General features: G+C 55.3%; 1 protein-coding gene across 1 annotated transcript; it reads right to left on the bottom strand.

The window, feature by feature from the left end:
- Positions 1 to 5,293: 5,293 nt before the first annotated feature.
- LOC134554673 (solute carrier family 2, facilitated glucose transporter member 5-like) lies at positions 5,294 to 17,255 on the bottom strand. The gene is given in 14 exon segments (XM_063405454.1): positions 5,294 to 6,097; positions 6,177 to 6,430; positions 6,637 to 6,764; positions 8,278 to 8,353; positions 8,898 to 8,999; positions 10,114 to 10,224; positions 10,342 to 10,529; positions 10,867 to 10,999; positions 11,080 to 11,225; positions 11,473 to 11,597; positions 11,678 to 11,838; positions 12,265 to 12,363; positions 13,312 to 13,574; positions 13,577 to 17,255. Coding segments are annotated over 13 exon segments (2,067 nt in total). The 5' UTR covers positions 13,872 to 17,255; the 3' UTR covers positions 5,294 to 6,097; positions 6,177 to 6,190.
- Positions 17,256 to 18,011: the final 756 nt, after the last annotated feature.

The raw sequence follows: 18,011 nt of genomic DNA, 5'->3' as shown, positions 1-18,011 counted from the left end.
AAGACTTGGTGGACTGCTTTCTTTTTTTTTTTTTTTTTCTTTAATTATCTTTTTATGGTTTTTTTCAGGATTTGGGGATGGGCAACTCAGTCAGGTCTGCCCAGCTCCCATGATATATGGGTACAACCCTGATTTGCACTGCAAAATATGACTCCAGGAACTCTTACACAAATGAGACCAAAGGTGCTGCTTCCTCTGCTCAAATCCCATCCTCAGGTTCCCTGGGAAAAGCCCCTGATGTTTGCTGCCTGTGGCTGGGCACAGTGCTAGAAGAACAGGCAGTGGCAGGGTGCAGGCAGGCAAGGGCAGCTCTGACAGGGGAGCTCACAGTTTGAAAGTGTGGCTAAACAGAGCCATCACCTCCATGCCCCCCATCCCAGGAATGGTCAAGGGCAGACTGAAGAAGAAAGAAGAGGAAAACGTCCCATAGCCCAGGAAAGCTCATCACTCTTTTTTTCATTGTTTTTCTTCTTTTTCATCTCTTCCATCCTTCCTCATTCCAGTCACAGGCTCTGTGCATGGGAAAGTCATGTTTGGGATGAGGTGTGGGGTGTTTTCAGAGATCTGGGCCCTTTATGTGTGTGCACACAAGCACACACTCCTGCACACACATCCCCATAAGTCATTTCTCTAAATGCACCCCAAACTTTGGCTCACTGGTGAGGATGGGTAGAGCTGGGAGGGGCAGTTTCTCCAAGTGCTGATGAGGAAACTGAGACATGGAGCAAGAATTTTCAGTCCTCATCCACGCTGTGGATCATCCACATCAAACAGGTCATCCTGTCACCAGCAACATCCAACAAGTCTGCAGACATCAGGGAAAAGGTGTGCGGGAGATTATCTTAGGACTGCCCAGCAGTGGAGAGGCTCCTAACCCTGTGACATCCCCACACCCCCGGCAGCAAACCCTGCCACCGAACCTCCCTCCACTCCGGCTCTCCGCCATAAATCACTGCCCTGCATTGGCCGAGGACCTTTTAAAAAGGATTTATTAGGGGGGATTTCAGCACAGGCAGCGATACGGTTTCATAAATCGAAAGGCAATAGCGCTGATGGTTGCCGGTGTGCTCGGGGGGGACACCCCTGCTCCCCCCGTTCCCACGGCCCTGTAGCAGCTCCTCCCCGGCACCGCTGCCTCCGCCGCTCCCCTTCCTCCCCGTCTGTGGAGACCGCGAGTGTGGAAAATCCCCAGACAGGGAGTGTAAATGCTTGTTCTTTGTAAATGAAGAACATAATTAACATTAAATTAAGGTAATACAAATGAAGACAACACAGAGCCTGACAGGATGAGTGTTTGGGGAGGCAGTAGAGAGAAGTGATTCATATTTTTAATTTACTGTACAAATAGACTAGCAGGGCTGGGGGGAAAAGGGCCATCCAAGTGGAGTGGGGATTTTTTTTTCCCACTGTTGTTTTGCTGTGCTTTAAGCACACAATGACTATTAAAGTCAACTGCCCATATAATAGGACATCTCCTACATGACTGCTCTCCGAGAGGCAGCTTGCTGTAGCAATAAATTCTGGGAGTGCCATCTGCTGGTGTGCACCCTCCGCCGGGCACCCTCGCTCCGGCCACCCGGCCCGGACTAGTCCTGGCACCCCACAATTGCTGCAGAGACCTGCAGAGCACTGGTCATGGGCCTGCAGGCATCCATACAGAATTATTGTATTTCTCATAGGGTAAGAAACACTTTCTCCCACCCAACTGTAAGTATTTTTCATTATAAATATTTTTTTTCTGAGGTTGAGTGGGTATTGTTGATGCTGGGGAAATATTTTAGGCTTTTAAAGATATGAATCACTGTTCTCCATCCTTCTGAAGTGCTGGATTTCAGCTCTGTGCCTGTTACCCAGAACACAGTAAAAAACCCACCCATTTTAGATTTTTACCTGCAGAAAAATTGTTGATCAGAGTCCATGAGAACTGCAGGCTGGACCTGGCTCTGCACTTTAGGGAGATGAGAGCTGTGGTCTTAGCCCGGGGAGGCCCTGCTGAGGGATGACTTTCAGCCAGGAGGGAGCCTGATTTATCATAGCACAGAAGTGTCTGTGGGGTGTGACACCTGGAATGGGCACACCCACACTGCCTCTGTGTCCTTGACCCATTCCCTGGGAAACTCCTGACACCACCAGCCAAAGGAAAAACAAAAGAAGGTGCCAAGAGGACCCAGTCCTTAATGAAATCACCCTTCCCAGGCAGAAGATGCCCTGGGATGGTGCTGAAAGATTCCTCTGCTGTGTCAAAACAGGAGAAGAATTTTCACAATTTGACGGGGGGGGGGGGGGGTGTCCTAATTTTGAGTGTGCAATCTTTTCACTCTGGGTGACTTGTGTCCTGGCAGTTATTACTGTGAGCAGTGCTCATGGGTCCAGGGCAGCCACTTGGCCAACTTGCCCTTGAACACTTCCAGGGATGGGGCATCCACAGTTTCTCTGAGCAACCTGCACCAGTGCCTCACCACTCTCACAGCAAAGAATTTTTCTCTAATATCCAATCTAAACCTTCTTTCTGTCAGTTTAAACAGTTCTCCCTTGTTTTATCACTACATGCCCTTGTAGCCAGTCCCTTCCCAGATTCTTGCAGCCCCTTTATCCAGTGAGACCCACGCAGAGCCTTCTCCAGGCTAAACAACATCAGCCATCTCAGTCTGTCTACAGGAGAGGTGCTCCAGCACTCTGAGAATCTTCAGGGCCTCCTCTGGACTTGTTCCAGCAGGTCCATGTCCCTCCTGTGCTGAGGACCCTAGAGGTGAACACAGGATTCCAGCTGGGAATCACTGGATTGTATTAGAGGGACAGAATCCCTTGACCTGTTGGTCACACCTCTTGTGATGTAGCCCAGGATAAGATTGGCTTCCTGGGCTGCAGGCATGGATTGCAGGGTCATGTCAAGCCTCTCATCCACCTCCAAGTCCCTGAATCAGTCCCTGAACCCCTCAAATACCTCCAGGGTACAGGCTGCAAAGACAGGGTCTATTCACAAACTGAGCTGACCCCAGGCAATGCTCCCTTTGACCAGCACCCTTCTCCCATGGCTCCTAAACTGGAAGCATGGACAGTCTTAGTGAGACAAGAGGCAGGACAAATTCTGCACCAGCTGTGGGGTAACAGAGTGATGCCCCAGTGTCACTTTTCCCACATGGAATAAGAGAGGAGATGGAGCACACAGGAACCTACCTCAGTCAGAATTAGTCCCTGATGGAGCCTCTGCAGTCAGTGAGATTTGTGGGGAGTGAAGGCAACCCCGTTGAGGTGACAGGGACAGTTTGCTGTTAGAACACCTGGTGAAGCTAGGGTGAGAAGGGTTCAGCCTCAAAGGCTTGGTGGGCCCTCAGGATCCATCCTCCTGGAGCCCATCTCTGCTGGAGCTGTAGGGACTGAGGGCACTGGCAGGGTGTGAATGCCCTGTGGCTTGTCTGACCATGGTCTGCAGCCACCTGTGGCCTCACCAATCCCCAGTGATTGCACAGGAACACCAGGGTGTGTCCAGCAAGCCTTAATCAGCTTTCCAGTTGGGATGTGACCATTCACCTTGAGCCAGGTACTCTCCTAGAGAGCTTCCATAAAGGATCTGCAGATATCCAGTGATGGGCCACAACCATTTCCTTGAGGACTCCTATTCAAAGCATCTGAAGAGTTCAAACCAGGGTCTTCTCTCCCATTCCACATTGTCCTGGGCTGGCCCTCAGCCCTCCATGTGAGGGCCCCCATCTCAGCACTTGAACCCACCCACCCTTTAGCACTGGGCACACCAGGAGAAGGCACTTGTGTGTTCAGAGAAAGCCATCTTCATTTCTGCAAACCTTTAGAGGATAGGCAGCATTTCCAGGTGTCTAAGTAATTTCTCTGTCTTTTCTTTGCACCTCCTCCAGTCTTTCAAGGCCTGCTTGGACCCTGCTAGAGAATACAGCCTTATCCTCACCAGACAAAACCAGTACTTTTGGAGGCCTCAATCCAGGGAACTGGATTTCAACTTGGAGAAGAAGCTTTGGACATGGAAAAGCAGCTCAGAGCTCACCCAGCCATACCCTTCCTGAGAAGCCTGCAGTGGAGCAGCTGGGAATGCCTCCCTGACAAGACAAGGAGAGAGGAAGCCCAAATCTCCCTTTTGCAAGAGTACCAGGTCAGTGGCATAGGGCAGTTTGAACTACAACCCCCTAAAAAACCTTGCCCCAATAGCCTCAGAAGAAAACTGATGAGTTGCCAGTGTTCCATGAGCATGGGGGTTCCTCTGTCCCCAGGCCCTGATGTAAAAGAGGATGGACATGTGCTTTGACATGGTCCCCTCAAATGAGTCCCCAGGAACATATGCATCCAAAAAGGCACCATAGAATTTTGCCAGTGACCCCCAGTCCTTGGAAAGAGGACACTTCTGGCTCTGGTGGTATTTGAAACCCTGGGAGAAATGGGTCCTGACTCCACATTTCCCAGGTCTGCCCCATCTCACTGGCCACTTAGAGCAGTCCTTGGCCATAAGGCAATATTCCATCTCCTTGGCTGTGCCAGAACCCCAGGAATGGGGGGCTGATCCCAGGGGGACCATTGCCTCCCACTTGGAGGGCAGGGGGCAACCTCCAAGCTGCCCCACATGCTGGGTGGGAGAGATAGATAAATACCAGAATAAATAAATACAAGTGGCAAAGAGGCCTGAAATGATGCTGTCGTTTGCTGGGAATGAGAGACACAAGTGTAATTTAGGTTTTGATATTATCAAAGTCTCGCTGCTCTAAAACAGCAGGGCACTCAGTGCCTCATTAATAAAGGATAAACTTGGAGTCTATTTACAATGCACTTTTTGGGGTTATTTACACTCCATTATACATATGTAATGCTGCACATATTTACCGCTCTGTTCTGCTGCCGAGAGCAGCCGGGGCGGGAGGGAGGCGGAGTGGGAAGCGGTGGATGCTGCAGAGCCGTGACCCTGCCTTGGCTGAAGTCCCTTAAATGGCTCGAGATGCAGGAGAGCCCCAGGCTGGGGATGGAAGGGGTAGGACCGGGCACTGGGGACCCAGTATGGCCCAGTCCCTGTCCCCACACATGGGTCCAGCACCCACACACACCCAGAGGCACCCTGAGGCTTTGCCAAGGGATGCAGGAAGGGTAGGCTCCTCACTAAGACACCAGAAACACCAAACACCCAGCTGGTGTGGACCCGTCACAGTGAGAGAAACTGGAAAAAAATAATATATATAAAAAATAATGATGTTTGTGTTGGCATGAGAGTTTTTGGCCACACAGCCCTCCCCACCAGCTGGGTTTACCTCTCACTTTTCCTGCAAACGACAGCTCCTGGAAGTCTGGGAACTCCATAGTCTACCGTGGTACTTGTGGGAGCTGCTATTGGGGGGTCCTGGGACATAGGGCAGCCTCTCCCTCCAAGCACAGCCCCCAGGATTCAGGGCAGAGACATGGCAGAGGTTGTGCTTGGAGAGCACTTCGGGGTCACAGCAGTCCATGGGGTGCAGTAAGGGGATGAGGGTGTATCCTGGGATACACCAGAGAAATTGGGAGTGTGCAAGGTTCCCATGGGAGCACTCTGTGGGGCCAGCATATGAGGCCAGGCACCAAGGGCTTCCAGCAGTCTGTGGAGGGGCACAGTGGCTGGACAGTCACCCCAGAGCTGCTCCATGTCCCTTCTGCAACAACCTCCAGCTTTGCCTGACCAACTTGGGGTGAGATGCAAGAGCCCGGGAGCCATCCTGACTACCCTTCCTAGAAAATGTGGGGTGACTTTGACCTTTCCAGCCAGTCACAGTAGGGAGGAGGAAAAGCCCCCCTTTGCATTCTGCTCTTCCCTAGTACCGGAGAAGCACCCACCCATTCCACCACACTCCTGCTTGCTGCCATTCCAGGCTAAACTTGCCAAACAATGGCTCTGGTGGCAATGCTCTTTATTAAACAGCTCATGCCAGAAGCTCTTGCCAAGGCCCCACACCCAGGAGCAATGAGAACCCCCGGCCTCAGGAGGTTCCCTTGTCTCTGTGGGGGCATCTCTTCCAGCAGGGGGGTCATGCCCAGCAGTCAGAGCAACCTTGGTGCATCAGTGGGGCTCATCCTGGGTGCAGATTGTGCCATGGAGACATGTCCTGGGAGACTAGAGGTGACCAGATTGGAACAAATTTGCACCCACATCCTTCCCCAGCCCTGAGCCTCCTCCACCATCCCCATCTCACCCAGTTCACTCAGATCAGGGCAGGCTGGAGCCTGAGCCCTCCAGGGAGCTGCTCTCCAAAGTCCCATAGCCATCGAGCTTCCTCATCCCAATGAGATGGGCTGGGGCAGAGAGGATGGAGCGGCGCGTGGCGAAGAGGTGGCTGATCTCCATGAAGGTTTTGTTCTTGGTCTCAGGGATGACAAGGTAGACATACAGGGCCACCAGCAGGCAGACACCACAGAAAACCAGGTAGCAAAAGGCACCCGCTGACATCTGGGGACAAGAGCAGGATGAGGCCGAGAGCCAGGCACTCCCAAACTGGCCATGGCACGAGGCAGTGTCCCCTCCCATCTGGGCTTCTCTGTCCAGCACTGAGTGGAGCCACGAGCATGGGCATCCCTGACTTGGCTTCCCATCCTGGGAGAGCAGCAGGGCTGTGTCCTTTCCCCCCATCTCCCAGGGCCCCTCTGAACTGGTACCTGCAAGAAGGGGAAGATGAAGCCGACAGTGAAGTTGCAGAGCCAGTTGAGAGAGCCCCCCACAATGTAGGCAGCCGGGCGGTGCGACTGCATGAAGAGCTCAGCTGTCATCAGGAACGGGACACCGGCTGCAGAGGGAGGGACAGGTCCAGGGTATGGGGGACAGGCTGACCCAAGTGCCCCTGGGGTCAATGGGTTCTGCCCACCTCAGTCCTGTGGCCAAAGGGCTGGAGCCCAGCAAGACTCATGGGTCAAACTGGTGGTGCTGGGAGAGCTGGAGGAGACAGGGAGTGTGGTGGAACAGTGTCCTACCCTTGGTCTCCCTTGGGATATGTCTTGGGGGGTGGTGATGTCCCCCTGACATACCACCCTGGCACACTGCTGGTGCTCAGGCCAGTTCCCCAAGTTGCATGACTGGAAAGTTTCAGACTGAGTTAAAATAAAAGATGGAACATTTCACATGGACCCTTGTTTTCCGAAATGCTGATATATTAAATCATGTTTCTAAATGCTGATATATTAAATCTCATAGAGATCACAGGCATAGAGAAACGAAACATCTTCCTGGCACCCTCCATAATGTCCTTTCCAGACTGTCTCGATCAAAACAGTTTAGAAAATTTCCTTCTATCAATCAGCTTCTGTTGCCACTGTGGCTGATTCAGGGAAGAAAGAAGCAACCACTTTCGTGAGCATCAGAATCTCCCACAGAACAAAGAAATGACATTTTCCAACCTGCTTTTCCCATGTATGGTGAAAAAACCCAGAATGTATGGAAGTGGTTTCTCAAGCCAACTTGTGAGTTGTCTGAAAACTGGACACAGGTTGTGGCTATTTCTTCTAGAAGGACTTAGCCTCTCCAGCCAAGTGTCACTGAGCCAGAAGTCCTGGGTCCCAGGACTGTCCCTGTGTTGGGGGCCAGGATCCGAGGTCCAGAGTGCATTCCAAGACACACAAAAATCTAGCAAGGGATTGCATTTGATATGGTGACATGCCTGGGGTCCTAACTGCCTGGAACAGGGCTGGCTGGACCTCTTTATAAATGCAGGGAAAAGATGAACCAAAAAACAAGTGTAAGAAGTGAGGGAGGAGTTGAGCCCCTGATGGACTCTTACTCACAGCTCGCCCAGAACAGAGATATATATTTTTTTTGTTTTAAAACTCTATTCATCATTGTTTGTGAACAATGAGCCATTAAAATCCTAATTAAAGATGTAATTACAGTGAATAAAGTCTGGGCTGAGGATGAATTATAGATCTGCTAAGAGCTCTGCTAATACATCAACTGGGTAAACCAGTCCAGGTTTCACTCCTGGCTGTTGGGGCCTGCACTCGATTAGGGGCAGGATGATTCTCACCAGCTGCACTGTGAGAAGAGTGGTGACACCTCCACAGAGGTCTGGGGAAGGTTGCCAGGGCTTTCACTCTGCTTGCTCCTGCAGCATGGCCTGGGAGGAGGTAGAGTGTGCCCTGGGGATGTGTGGGGCTGGAGGGATTTGTGGTGGGGCATCACTTGGATGTACAGCACCATAAACCAGGGCCTGACCATGGGGACAGGGCTAAGGCTCAGGTCAGGTCACTGCCTGCAAACCCCACTGGAGCCCTGGAGCCCCCACTCCCACCCCACTGCCCCAGACCCACCTGGTCCCATGCAGAAGCCAGCGATGATGCCGACCACGCAGGCGACGCTGACGTAGCGCATCCAGGGCAGGGCGGCCTGCGAGGGGACAGCGGGCTGGGGGTGCTGCTGGGGGCTGTCCCCAGCCCCCCTGGGACACGGCTTCATGCCTGCCCTTGCCTTGGCGGTGGCTCTCGGGACAGTGGCCACACAGGACATATTGGTACATACAGACAAGCAATGGGTGGTTTGGGGTAAAGCTGTGAGGGCCAGCCTCAGCCAAGCTCAGCAGCTCATGATGTTGCTCCCGGAGCCATGGGAGCATCCTCTGGAAGCAGATGGCAGGAAAAGGGCCCTGCACCTGCCCTGGCATTTCACAGCTGCCTCCCTGGGAACAATTAATTCTGAAAAAAAGCCACCAGAAGCAGCAGGATTTTTCTCATATGGATTTGTGTTTTCTTCTTTTGCTGTTGTTGCTCTTGGTGCTAAATTTACCTTCTCTTTAACTTTGAAGGGGAAACGTGACTTGGAAGAGCCAGCTCACCTCTCATTTCCATGGATGCTCCTTCCACCAGGATTCTACCCATCCCTCCACCACCGACCCCAGACAATGGCCCAGGGGGTGGCAGTGGCCAGGTCCTACCTGCAGCAGCAGAGAGATGGTGATGCCAGCCGAGCAGACACCCATGGCACAGAAACCTGTGATGATGAGGGGCCGCCGGCCCACCCTCTCGATGGTGAAGCACTGCCAGGAGGGAGCAGAGACTGATGTGGTGTTGGGGAGCTCCAGGGTGGATGGCACCACCCCTGAACCCCAGATCCAGCTGAAGGTGAGAGTGTTCCCAGTGGCATCTGGGGATCAGGGGCAATGCCAGTTCAGAGTTCCAGGAGGGTCCCACAGAGCAGGGGTTAGGGTGCAGGGTTGGGGCTGGCTGGGGTGACCTGGAGGCCACTCTGGCATCAGTGCCAGGTGGAGGTGCTGGGGCATGGGGTGTTTGTGGGGCAGTGGGCACAGCAGGGTGTGGGCAGGCAGCGCAGCAGCAGTGGGAGCAGGCAGGATATTGACAGCAGAACAAATGCCTGTAATTTTATAACCAATCTCGGTATGTCCATTGGGGGCCATTTGTGGGGCTGCTCCCAAGCAATCTGGCTCTACGCTGGGCGACTGCTGGGGGGCTGGGACACCCCCACAGACAGGGGAGGGGAGAAGGGAGTACCCTTCAGAGAGTCAGGGGACCTCACTCTGCTCTGGATTAGGCTATGGGAGAGGGGAGCAGCCCCCCACTCATTCCCTGTTTTCTGGGAGCAGCCACCCCCATCCATCTCTGTAATTGTCAGGGCGTGGATTTAGTGCCGGGTGGCTTGGGCTGGCCCTTGGTGACACTTGCAGATGGGACAAGGGCCATAAATCTGCCTGGCCCAGTGCTAACTCTCCAGCTAAATGAGGGCTGGCTGGGGGCGGGGCAGGGCTGCTGGCCTGGGGCCAGGCCGGTGCTTGGCTGGGGGCGGGGGGAAATGGGGACATGTGGCTCTGCTAACAGAGGGACAATGAAAGCCAGAGCCAGAAGGAACTTCTAGTCCCCTCCATCATCTCCAACCTGCTCTTTGCCTGGCATCTCTACCCAACCTCCCTGCTACCCTGAAATTATCCCAACACTCCTAGATGTGACTCCTAAATTGAGCCTGTCTCATCCCCATCCCCATTTCCATGCCAAATCCTTTGCCTCCCAGAAAAGATCTGTGCTGTGGCACAGATGATATTTGGCGGTCTATCTGTCCCCCCTGTTTGATGGTGCTGGGAGCTGGCAAGAGGGCTCTGGCATGGAGGGGCTGTGTCCATCTGTCTGTCCCTCACTCACCCCGATCAGCCCGGCAATGACCTCAATGGCGCCGGTGCCCATGGTGGTGTAGGGGATCTCGGACACCGGGATCCCGGCGTTCTCGAAGATGGCGTTGGTGTAAAACCAGATCTGACGAGGAGGGGACACGGCATGAGCTGGGCATGGAGCACTCAGTAAAATGAGCTGCCAGGTCTCAGCTCGGTGTCTGCAGAGCTGTGCCCGGGGCCAGGGCCATGCGGGGCTTACGGCGTCGATCCCCGAGAGCTGCATGCCGGCGTTCACCACCGCCACCGAGAGCGTCTGCCAGCGCACTGAGCGGTCCCGCAGCAGCTGCCACACAGACACCATCTCCAGGGAGGAGAGCGACCGCTGCTCCTCCTTCATCTCCTCCATCACCTCCTGTACGTCGGGGGTCCCCAGGAACCAGCGCAGCGCTGTGGGGAGGGTAGGGCCATGGACATGTGTCCCTAGCACAGGGTGGATGCTTGCAGGTATGGCACAGGGCTCTACCCTGGCCCAGCCTCCCCAGCAGCCTCCCTTTGGGGCTCAGCATCCACAGGAAATGGGGAAAAGCCTCACACCACAGTGCTGGGCACCATGGAAGTGCTGTGGCACAACCAGGTGGGATAGAAGGGCTGAACCATCAGGACTGCAGTGGACTGTCAGGTATGGATATGGAAGAATGCCATGAGGATGCACTTTGGTCTTGGAAGAGCTTGGAGAACCATCCAGCACCTTCCAAAGCCAGTCAGCCCCAGGATATCCCCTCACCTTTGGTGGCCCCACAGATGTCGTTTCTCTCTATCAGCAGGTACCGAGGGCTCTCAGGGAAGCAGTGCAGCAGCAGAAGCTGGAGGGAGGCAGGAGCAACCACCACTGACAAGAAAAGGGGCCAGAACCTGTCCTGAGAGGAGTTGAGAAGGGATGTGTCATGGGGAGGGCAGAGCAGTGTCCAGCATGTGTGGGCTGGGGTTCTGTGCTCACCTTGCCCAGCAGTTCAGGGAGGCCCAGGACCTGGGCAGAGAAAACCCCCAGGCAGATGAAGATGCTGGGCATGAGGCCCAGGAATCCCCGCAGGTTCTTGGGAGCGATTTCTCCCAGGTAGAGGGGCACCACACTGAGACAGATACCTGGGGGCCACAGGAGGCACTGGGATGGCAGAGGCAGTAGGGAGAAGCCAGACCCTTGATCCTCCTCCACCCATCCCCAGCATCATCCACAGTGGGGACCCCACGGCCTTGGAGGTGGCCCCGGCTGTCCCAGAGAACCCCTCCACAGAGCCTGTGGGGAATACAAAGCCTTCTCCATCCCCCCAGGAATGGCTGTAGGGGACTGAGCCACGAGCAAGGGGCTGTGCACAGCCCAGGAGGCACCCACCTGAGTGCAGCCCCGTGATGGAGCGGCCGATGATCACCATCTCGGGGGATCCCAGCTCCCGGCTGAGGCCCATGAAGCTGCCGGCCAGGAGGACGAGGAGAGCGCTGCGGCTCAGAGCGCCGTTCCTGGTGGGCACAGGCAGCAGGGCAGCTCCTCGGGCCCCAGCCCCGCTCTGAGCCCCCCGGCCCTCGGCTGCCGCCCTTACCTGCCGTAGCGCTGCACCAGCGCCCCCACCAGCAGCGAGCCCAGCAGCCCGCCCAGCGCGAAGATGGAGACGGTCAGGGCGTAGAGCAGGGTCAGGGGCCCGGGGGCCAGCCCGTGCCCGAACCGCTGGGACCACGTGGCGTTGTAGAAAGCCTTTATGTGCTGCGGGGCAGAGACGCACACAGGCACACGGTGTCGGCAGAAAGGGGAAGGCAAGGGGAGACAGGATCTATAGGGACAATATCATGGGGTTAACAGCAGTAAAAGAGATGCAGGGCAGGACACGTTTGGGGATGTGCTGGTCTGGTTGCTCAGCAAGTCTCAGCACTGAGAGACCTAAGGATGACCTAGAGATACGACAGACAGTGCTCAAGCTGGAGTAGGGAGGCTGTGGCCAGCTTTCCAGGCCCTGCTTTCCTGGGGTGACAATTTGGTGTTCATGAACATGGACCCTGATGTCCCTCCCATGCCATTCCTCTCTGCTCAAGGAAAATGCCTGTTTCAGTGTGGGGCTCCTGTCCCTCCACCCTCCAAGGGAGGGGTGCAGAGCCGATTTCCCTGCTCCTAGAGAGGCTGCCCATCCCTTACCTCTGCCGGTGAGTTCACCACAGCAAGGTTGTAGCCATAGAGCATGGAGGAGCCAAAGGATACCAGAAGGGTGACAGACATCAGGGGGAAGGTGAGGTGCTGGGAAAGAGGAGGAAGGATCAGCACAGCCCTGGCCAGCAGAGCCAGGAGCTGAGGTGTCATGAACTGCCCCTTTTCCAGTAAGGATGACCCTGGCCCAGAGCAAAGACCCCAGTGCAATGGAATCCTCTGTTGAGCACTGCTTCACGCCACTGCCCAGCAGGCAGCCCAGCAGACCCAGCTTGCTCCTGGCTGGTCTTGTGGCTGTGGTCTGAGGTTTTTTACCGTGGCGGTGACCCCAACTGGGTAACCTGGGCACCCCTGCCCCCAGCCGGGAGGGGCAGCAGACGGAAAGGGGCAGGCGGAGGATGGAGGGACACCCATCCCCCTACCTCAATGAGCAGCTGAGTGGCGCTGCTGCGAGTGGCCCAACAGCACTGAAAGGTCCCCGTGGAAAGTCCCAGCCCATCCCAAAACACCACATGGACGCATCTTCTAAACCCTCGCCCCCTCCAACACCTTTGTCTCCCGCTCCGGCTGCTGGGGGTCCTCACGGCGGAGAGCCGGGGACTGCGGGGGAGCAGCGCCCTGCAGCTCTGACCCAGCCCAGGATCGGGGTGCTCAGGAGCGCTCAGAGCATCCCCAGCTGCAGGGACCGCCCTGGGTGCTGCACCCCGGAGCAGTGAATGTCCCCGGAGCGACGGGGCTTGCAGGCTGCGGAGATGGGATGAGCCTGCGCCCCGCAGGAGCAGCCCCGCTGCCCAGCACCCACAGCCCGACCCTCCTCGCAACACCGCCCGCACGGTAGCCGGATTCGTAGCACCCAGCAGCTCCCGGCTCACGCTCGGCAAATCCCTTCTAATCCCATCAGGAATCCCAAGCCGGGAAAAAGGGGAGAGGGATGTCAGGCCGAGCGGTGTCAGGCCAGGGGCTGGAGGGGGACAGGGACACCGTAAGGCAGACGGGAAGGAGGGATGGGGCAGCCCTCCCGGCCCGCAGGGCGCTCACCCCGGTGATGTCCCCGCCGGGCCGTGGGGTCCCTTCCCCGACTGACGGCTCCGGGCTGCAGGCGGAGCGCGGGGCGGGAGGAGAGGAAGAGGGGGAGGAAGGCAGCCCCGGTCCGGCGGCCCGGCTGGTCTCTCCCATTTTTAGATAGAAGAACGAGGAGTGAGGGAAGGGAAGGCAGGGCAGAGCAGGACAGCCCGGGCGCCCCCGGGGCTCATTGGAGGCGCCTGAGCGGCCGGAGGAGGAGTCCGGGAGCCTCTCCCCTCGCCGGGGGCAGGGGCAGCACCTGCGGACTGCTCAGCCCGCTGAGGGGCCACGGCGCAGCCTGGGGGCGGCGGAACCACAGAGGTGATGCTCTGCCACCGCTGAGAGCTCTCGCGTGTCCCCTCTAAACGGGAGTGACCCCGGGAACCGTAAGTGGGGCAGCACCACTGCACCATGCCCGAGGCTGGCGGCGAGGGGGCGGCCCCGCAGCACCCCGAACACCCCCGGGCTCTCCCCCACCGTGGGGTGGATGTGCCCCATGCCCTGCGCTCGGGAAGAGGCTGGTAGCCCATGGCCATGGTCGAGGCAGCTTCCCCGGACACGGAGGGACACAGCCCCCAGCCCCAGAGAGGAGAAATCGGCTCATGGCAGCTCAGAGGAATCCAATTTTGCTGCGGCCAGGAGCTGCCTCCCCTGCTGCTAATGAAGTGCCTTTAATTAGCAGCCTAATAGCATGCTCTTAATTTGCCGAACAGCCAGTTGAAAGGATGGAGACCCCACTAAGGCACGGCTGGAAACAGCTCCAAGGGCTTAAAAGGGACAGGTCTCGACAGGCTGGCCCTACTCAGGACAGCCCCGTGGGGCCAGGAAAGCGGAGCAGAGCCGGGAGAGCTGCACGGGCACCCCCAGCCTGCCGAGCCAGCCCCAGCCGGGCTGTCTGGGGTGTGGGAGGGTCCAGGCACCACATTCTCCCACGGAGGATGTTCCAGCTCTGGTCTCCTCCCTACACAAGCCTCCAGCTTTCCTGAAAGCAGCGGGCCCTTTTCCCCAGCCACCAGCCCTTGCGAACCTGCCAGTGTTCAGTTTTCCCAGGGCTGGCCTCTGTTCAGGAGTTCCTGTGTCTTGCCCAGACTCAGTTTCTCCACATCTGAATCAGGGCATCACCTCTACCTTTGTGTGGGTGTCCTGGTGACACAGTGGGGGAGACCTGCAGAAGCCACAGTCCTTCTGGGGATGGTCCTGGTTCATTGTCAGAGCAGCAGGATGAAGATCCATTTTATTGGACTTAACCATGGGTGAGACAACTCAGCACGAGAACATGCAGCCTGTGGATCCCAGCCATGGTCAAAGCACCTGCAGTGCTGCAGGGCAGCCCCAAACATGCCCAGGACTCACCCCAAGCCCTTGCTAAGACAGGGCAAAGCAGCAAGCCCGGGACAGGATGATGAGCCTGCAGCCCTGCTCCAGTTCTGGTCATTCACGTACATGGCCCATCTCTGGGAGTGGCACCTGAAGGGTTAAATGTGTCCACTGGTCTCTGGAAAGAGGAAACAGCAGCAGCCGTCTCTCCCCCACTCTGGTATTCTCCCAGGAAATACCTGCCAAAAATCCCTCCCGGAACTTCCCAGCTGCTCTGCACTGAAGCCCAGACCTGTCCCCAGGCTCCGCGCTCATCCCTGCAGCCACAGCCCCTCCTCCTGCCACACAGCCCGAGGCTGGGGACCGAGCAGGGACAGCCTCCGGACACTGCCCGAGCCAGGGGATGGCTACTGCCTCCTTCAGGGAGTAAATACGGGTTATGGTCACTGGCTCCCAGCAGTGGCTGGGATGCTGGGAGCAGAGGCTTAGCAGCAGATGTAGAGGTGAGAAACTCGTGGTGTGGCAAGAAGGGGGAGGAGGAAAGCCTGGAGTGCCAATTAAGAATCACCAGGGGGCTGGGTTAATTGGAGACACTCCTGCGACCTGACCCGGTGATAGCGGCACACGACAGACAAGGGCTGGCGAGAAACAGCCACTGCTCTGAGCTGCAAGGAGCTTGTCTCCACATTTTACTGGCATTCCTCCCCTGTCTCCATGCAAGGTGTCCCTGGCTAAAATATTCCCCGTGGCTGGGAAAGTTGCTTTGAGCCCATAAACCACCCTGATCCCCACCCATCATCACTCCCAGAGCTCCTGCCCCACTCTTGCCTCGCTGCTGCCCCAGACTCCAGACACAGCACTGGGGCTGTCCCTGTCCCAGCACTCCCTGTCATGGGATGCTCACGCATCTCCTTCCTCAAGACATCTGACACACTGTCTGAGGCACACAAAGAAACCCACGAGAACCGGGAGAGGCAGAGCTGCAGGTGTAGCTGGTCCCAGCACACATCCTGCAGACAGTGATGGCATTTGCTGAGGCCAGGAGGATGGAGATGCTATTGGGACACTTGGGGGCTTCCCCTGAGCTGACAGCTCCCTACTAGGAGGTCTGTCTCCTTTTCCAAGATGACATAGAAATCCCTTGGAAAAGATGTGGTCCCAGTGCTGGTTCTCAGGGTTTGCCCAGAACCATCTAGTCCAAACTAGATAAATTCCTCAAGGAAGCAATGGACAGCTCATGCAAAGGCAAAAAGATGCATTGCTTAGCAGGCACTGATCCCTTTGCCTGTGCTGGAGGAGAGGGAACTGGGCAGCACGGGCAGGGTAGGCAGAGCTGCTCACAGACATCACTGCCACTCAGAAGGTCAGAGCAGTTTCAGAAAGTCACCACTCTCAGAGTTCACACTGCAGAAATGGAGATGGTCTGGCAGCCTCCCTGCCTTACTGCTCCTTGGAGGACCAGCCTTCCTTGATCCGACTTTGTGAATGCCAGCAGGGTGCTTGGGGCATGGGACAGGGAGTTTTGGATACATCAGCTGTGTGATGTTAACCAGGGGCTTGAGTTTCTTCAAACCACAGTGGCCTTCCCAAGGAAGTCAGTGCTGTCCCCAGTGCAAGCACTGCTCAGGCTGCTGTCTCTGCCCTGTTGCACTGGGAAGCCCACCTGACAGTTCTGCATCACAGGCAGGCAATTTACCTGTGCAGGTGAGACCTTTCCAGCCAAGGTTTCCCTGGGCATATTGTTTATCCAACTTCAGTGGTCCCAGCTGATCAGCCCCACAGCTCAGCAACCTCTCTGCTGGTTTGGAGATTTCTAGCTGTTCCGACCAGCCAGGTGCATGTCAGCAAATAATTCTGGAGAGAAAGCTCAGGAGGGGAAGGTAACGTGGATGTGAAACAAAGAGCATCTCTCCTGGGGATACAATGAGTGTGTGTCTGAGCTCTTTTAGGGTAAAGCAAAGTGACTGGTACTCATAGACCTGCACTGCTGGGCATGAATCAGCTGGCAAAGGGTCAGGCTGAGATCTCTGATAGCTGCAGCCCACTGCATGGGAGTGCAAGCAGCAGTGTATTTTTCCTCTCTTATCTCCTCCAGCAGCCCTTCCTGGGACAGGGTCATGGGCAGAGTGTAAGTGCTGGCTGTGGAGCAACTCAAGCATTTAGAAAAGCAGAGCTATCCAGAGCTCTCAGAACCAGGAGTGGCGCCTTATTCCCACAAAACACTGAATCATTTCCACGTCCTGGGCACTGACGTGTGCATTGCACAGGACGCCGTGCCACACACTGCCTTGGAACAAAAGGGGCCAGGACCCTGCTGGAGCCAGGCACAGCCTCGCTCCCAGGACAGACAGACAGCTCACCCACAGGAATCCACAGCAGCCTTACACCATGTCCATCTGCTCAGGGCCTTTTGTTTCCTTGGCCATGCTGCCTTCTCTCCTGAGAGCTCAACATCCTCTTCAAACCACCGATTGCTAAACTCATCCTGGACAATTATTGTAAGAATAACATTCTTTCTAGCTTAGCGAAGAAAGACTGGCCAATTCCCCCTTTCCAAAAAGTACCTTACTATACTCTTGAAAGCATGTATGTAAGACAATAAAAAACCAGTAAACAAGAGAAGACTTCATTTTAAATCTGTAGGTTGATCAAATGCTGTTAATTTGAAGCTATGGCAAACATTACTTTCCTCCTTCATTTGAAGTGGAAATAAGGCACACATTTTTAAACAGAAAGGGTAATTAACCACTGAATCTATTTAAGATAAGCTGTTCATTCTTTTCCAGTGGAAATTTACAATTGAGATTGCTTTTCTTTCTCAAGACTCTCTTTAGTACTTGAGTTTTTGGATTCCAGTCCAGATTTCCTGTGAAAAGTTTTCCAGCTCACGCCCTGCAGGACAGCACAGTCCTAGTCCTAGAAATCTGGAATAAAACCCCTGATTCTCACCTTTAAACATCAAGGAGAAGAAGGGGAAGGACTATCTAAGGAACATCTTGAAATAACCCACAAGGAGAACCTGTTTGTCATGGGAGTGTGCAGTATGTGTGTTGTTTGGCTACACACAGACATCTGGACCGTGGGTATAGAACAGGTCTCATTCCTGTGTGCTGGCACTCACAGGTTGTTAAAATCAAGCTGCATTCTGTGTTACAGACCAATCCAAAACAATGGATGAAGCCTGTCACTGCAACTCTTCTTCCAAACCTATTATTGGATGGGAGGAAATAGCAGAGAGGGAACAGAAAAGGTTAAAGTGATGTAAATATATATCTATTTTACATATTATATATAAATATGTATGTAAAATATATGTGCACACACACATACATATAAACACCAAAGCCTTGCCAAATAAA

This window comes from Prinia subflava, chromosome 9, assembly GCF_021018805.1.
Source record: "Prinia subflava isolate CZ2003 ecotype Zambia chromosome 9, Cam_Psub_1.2, whole genome shotgun sequence".
Lineage (NCBI taxonomy): Eukaryota > Metazoa > Chordata > Aves > Passeriformes > Cisticolidae > Prinia > Prinia subflava.
The sequence above is the reverse complement of the archived record's forward strand: the minus strand, read 5'-3'. Positions and strand labels throughout refer to the sequence as shown.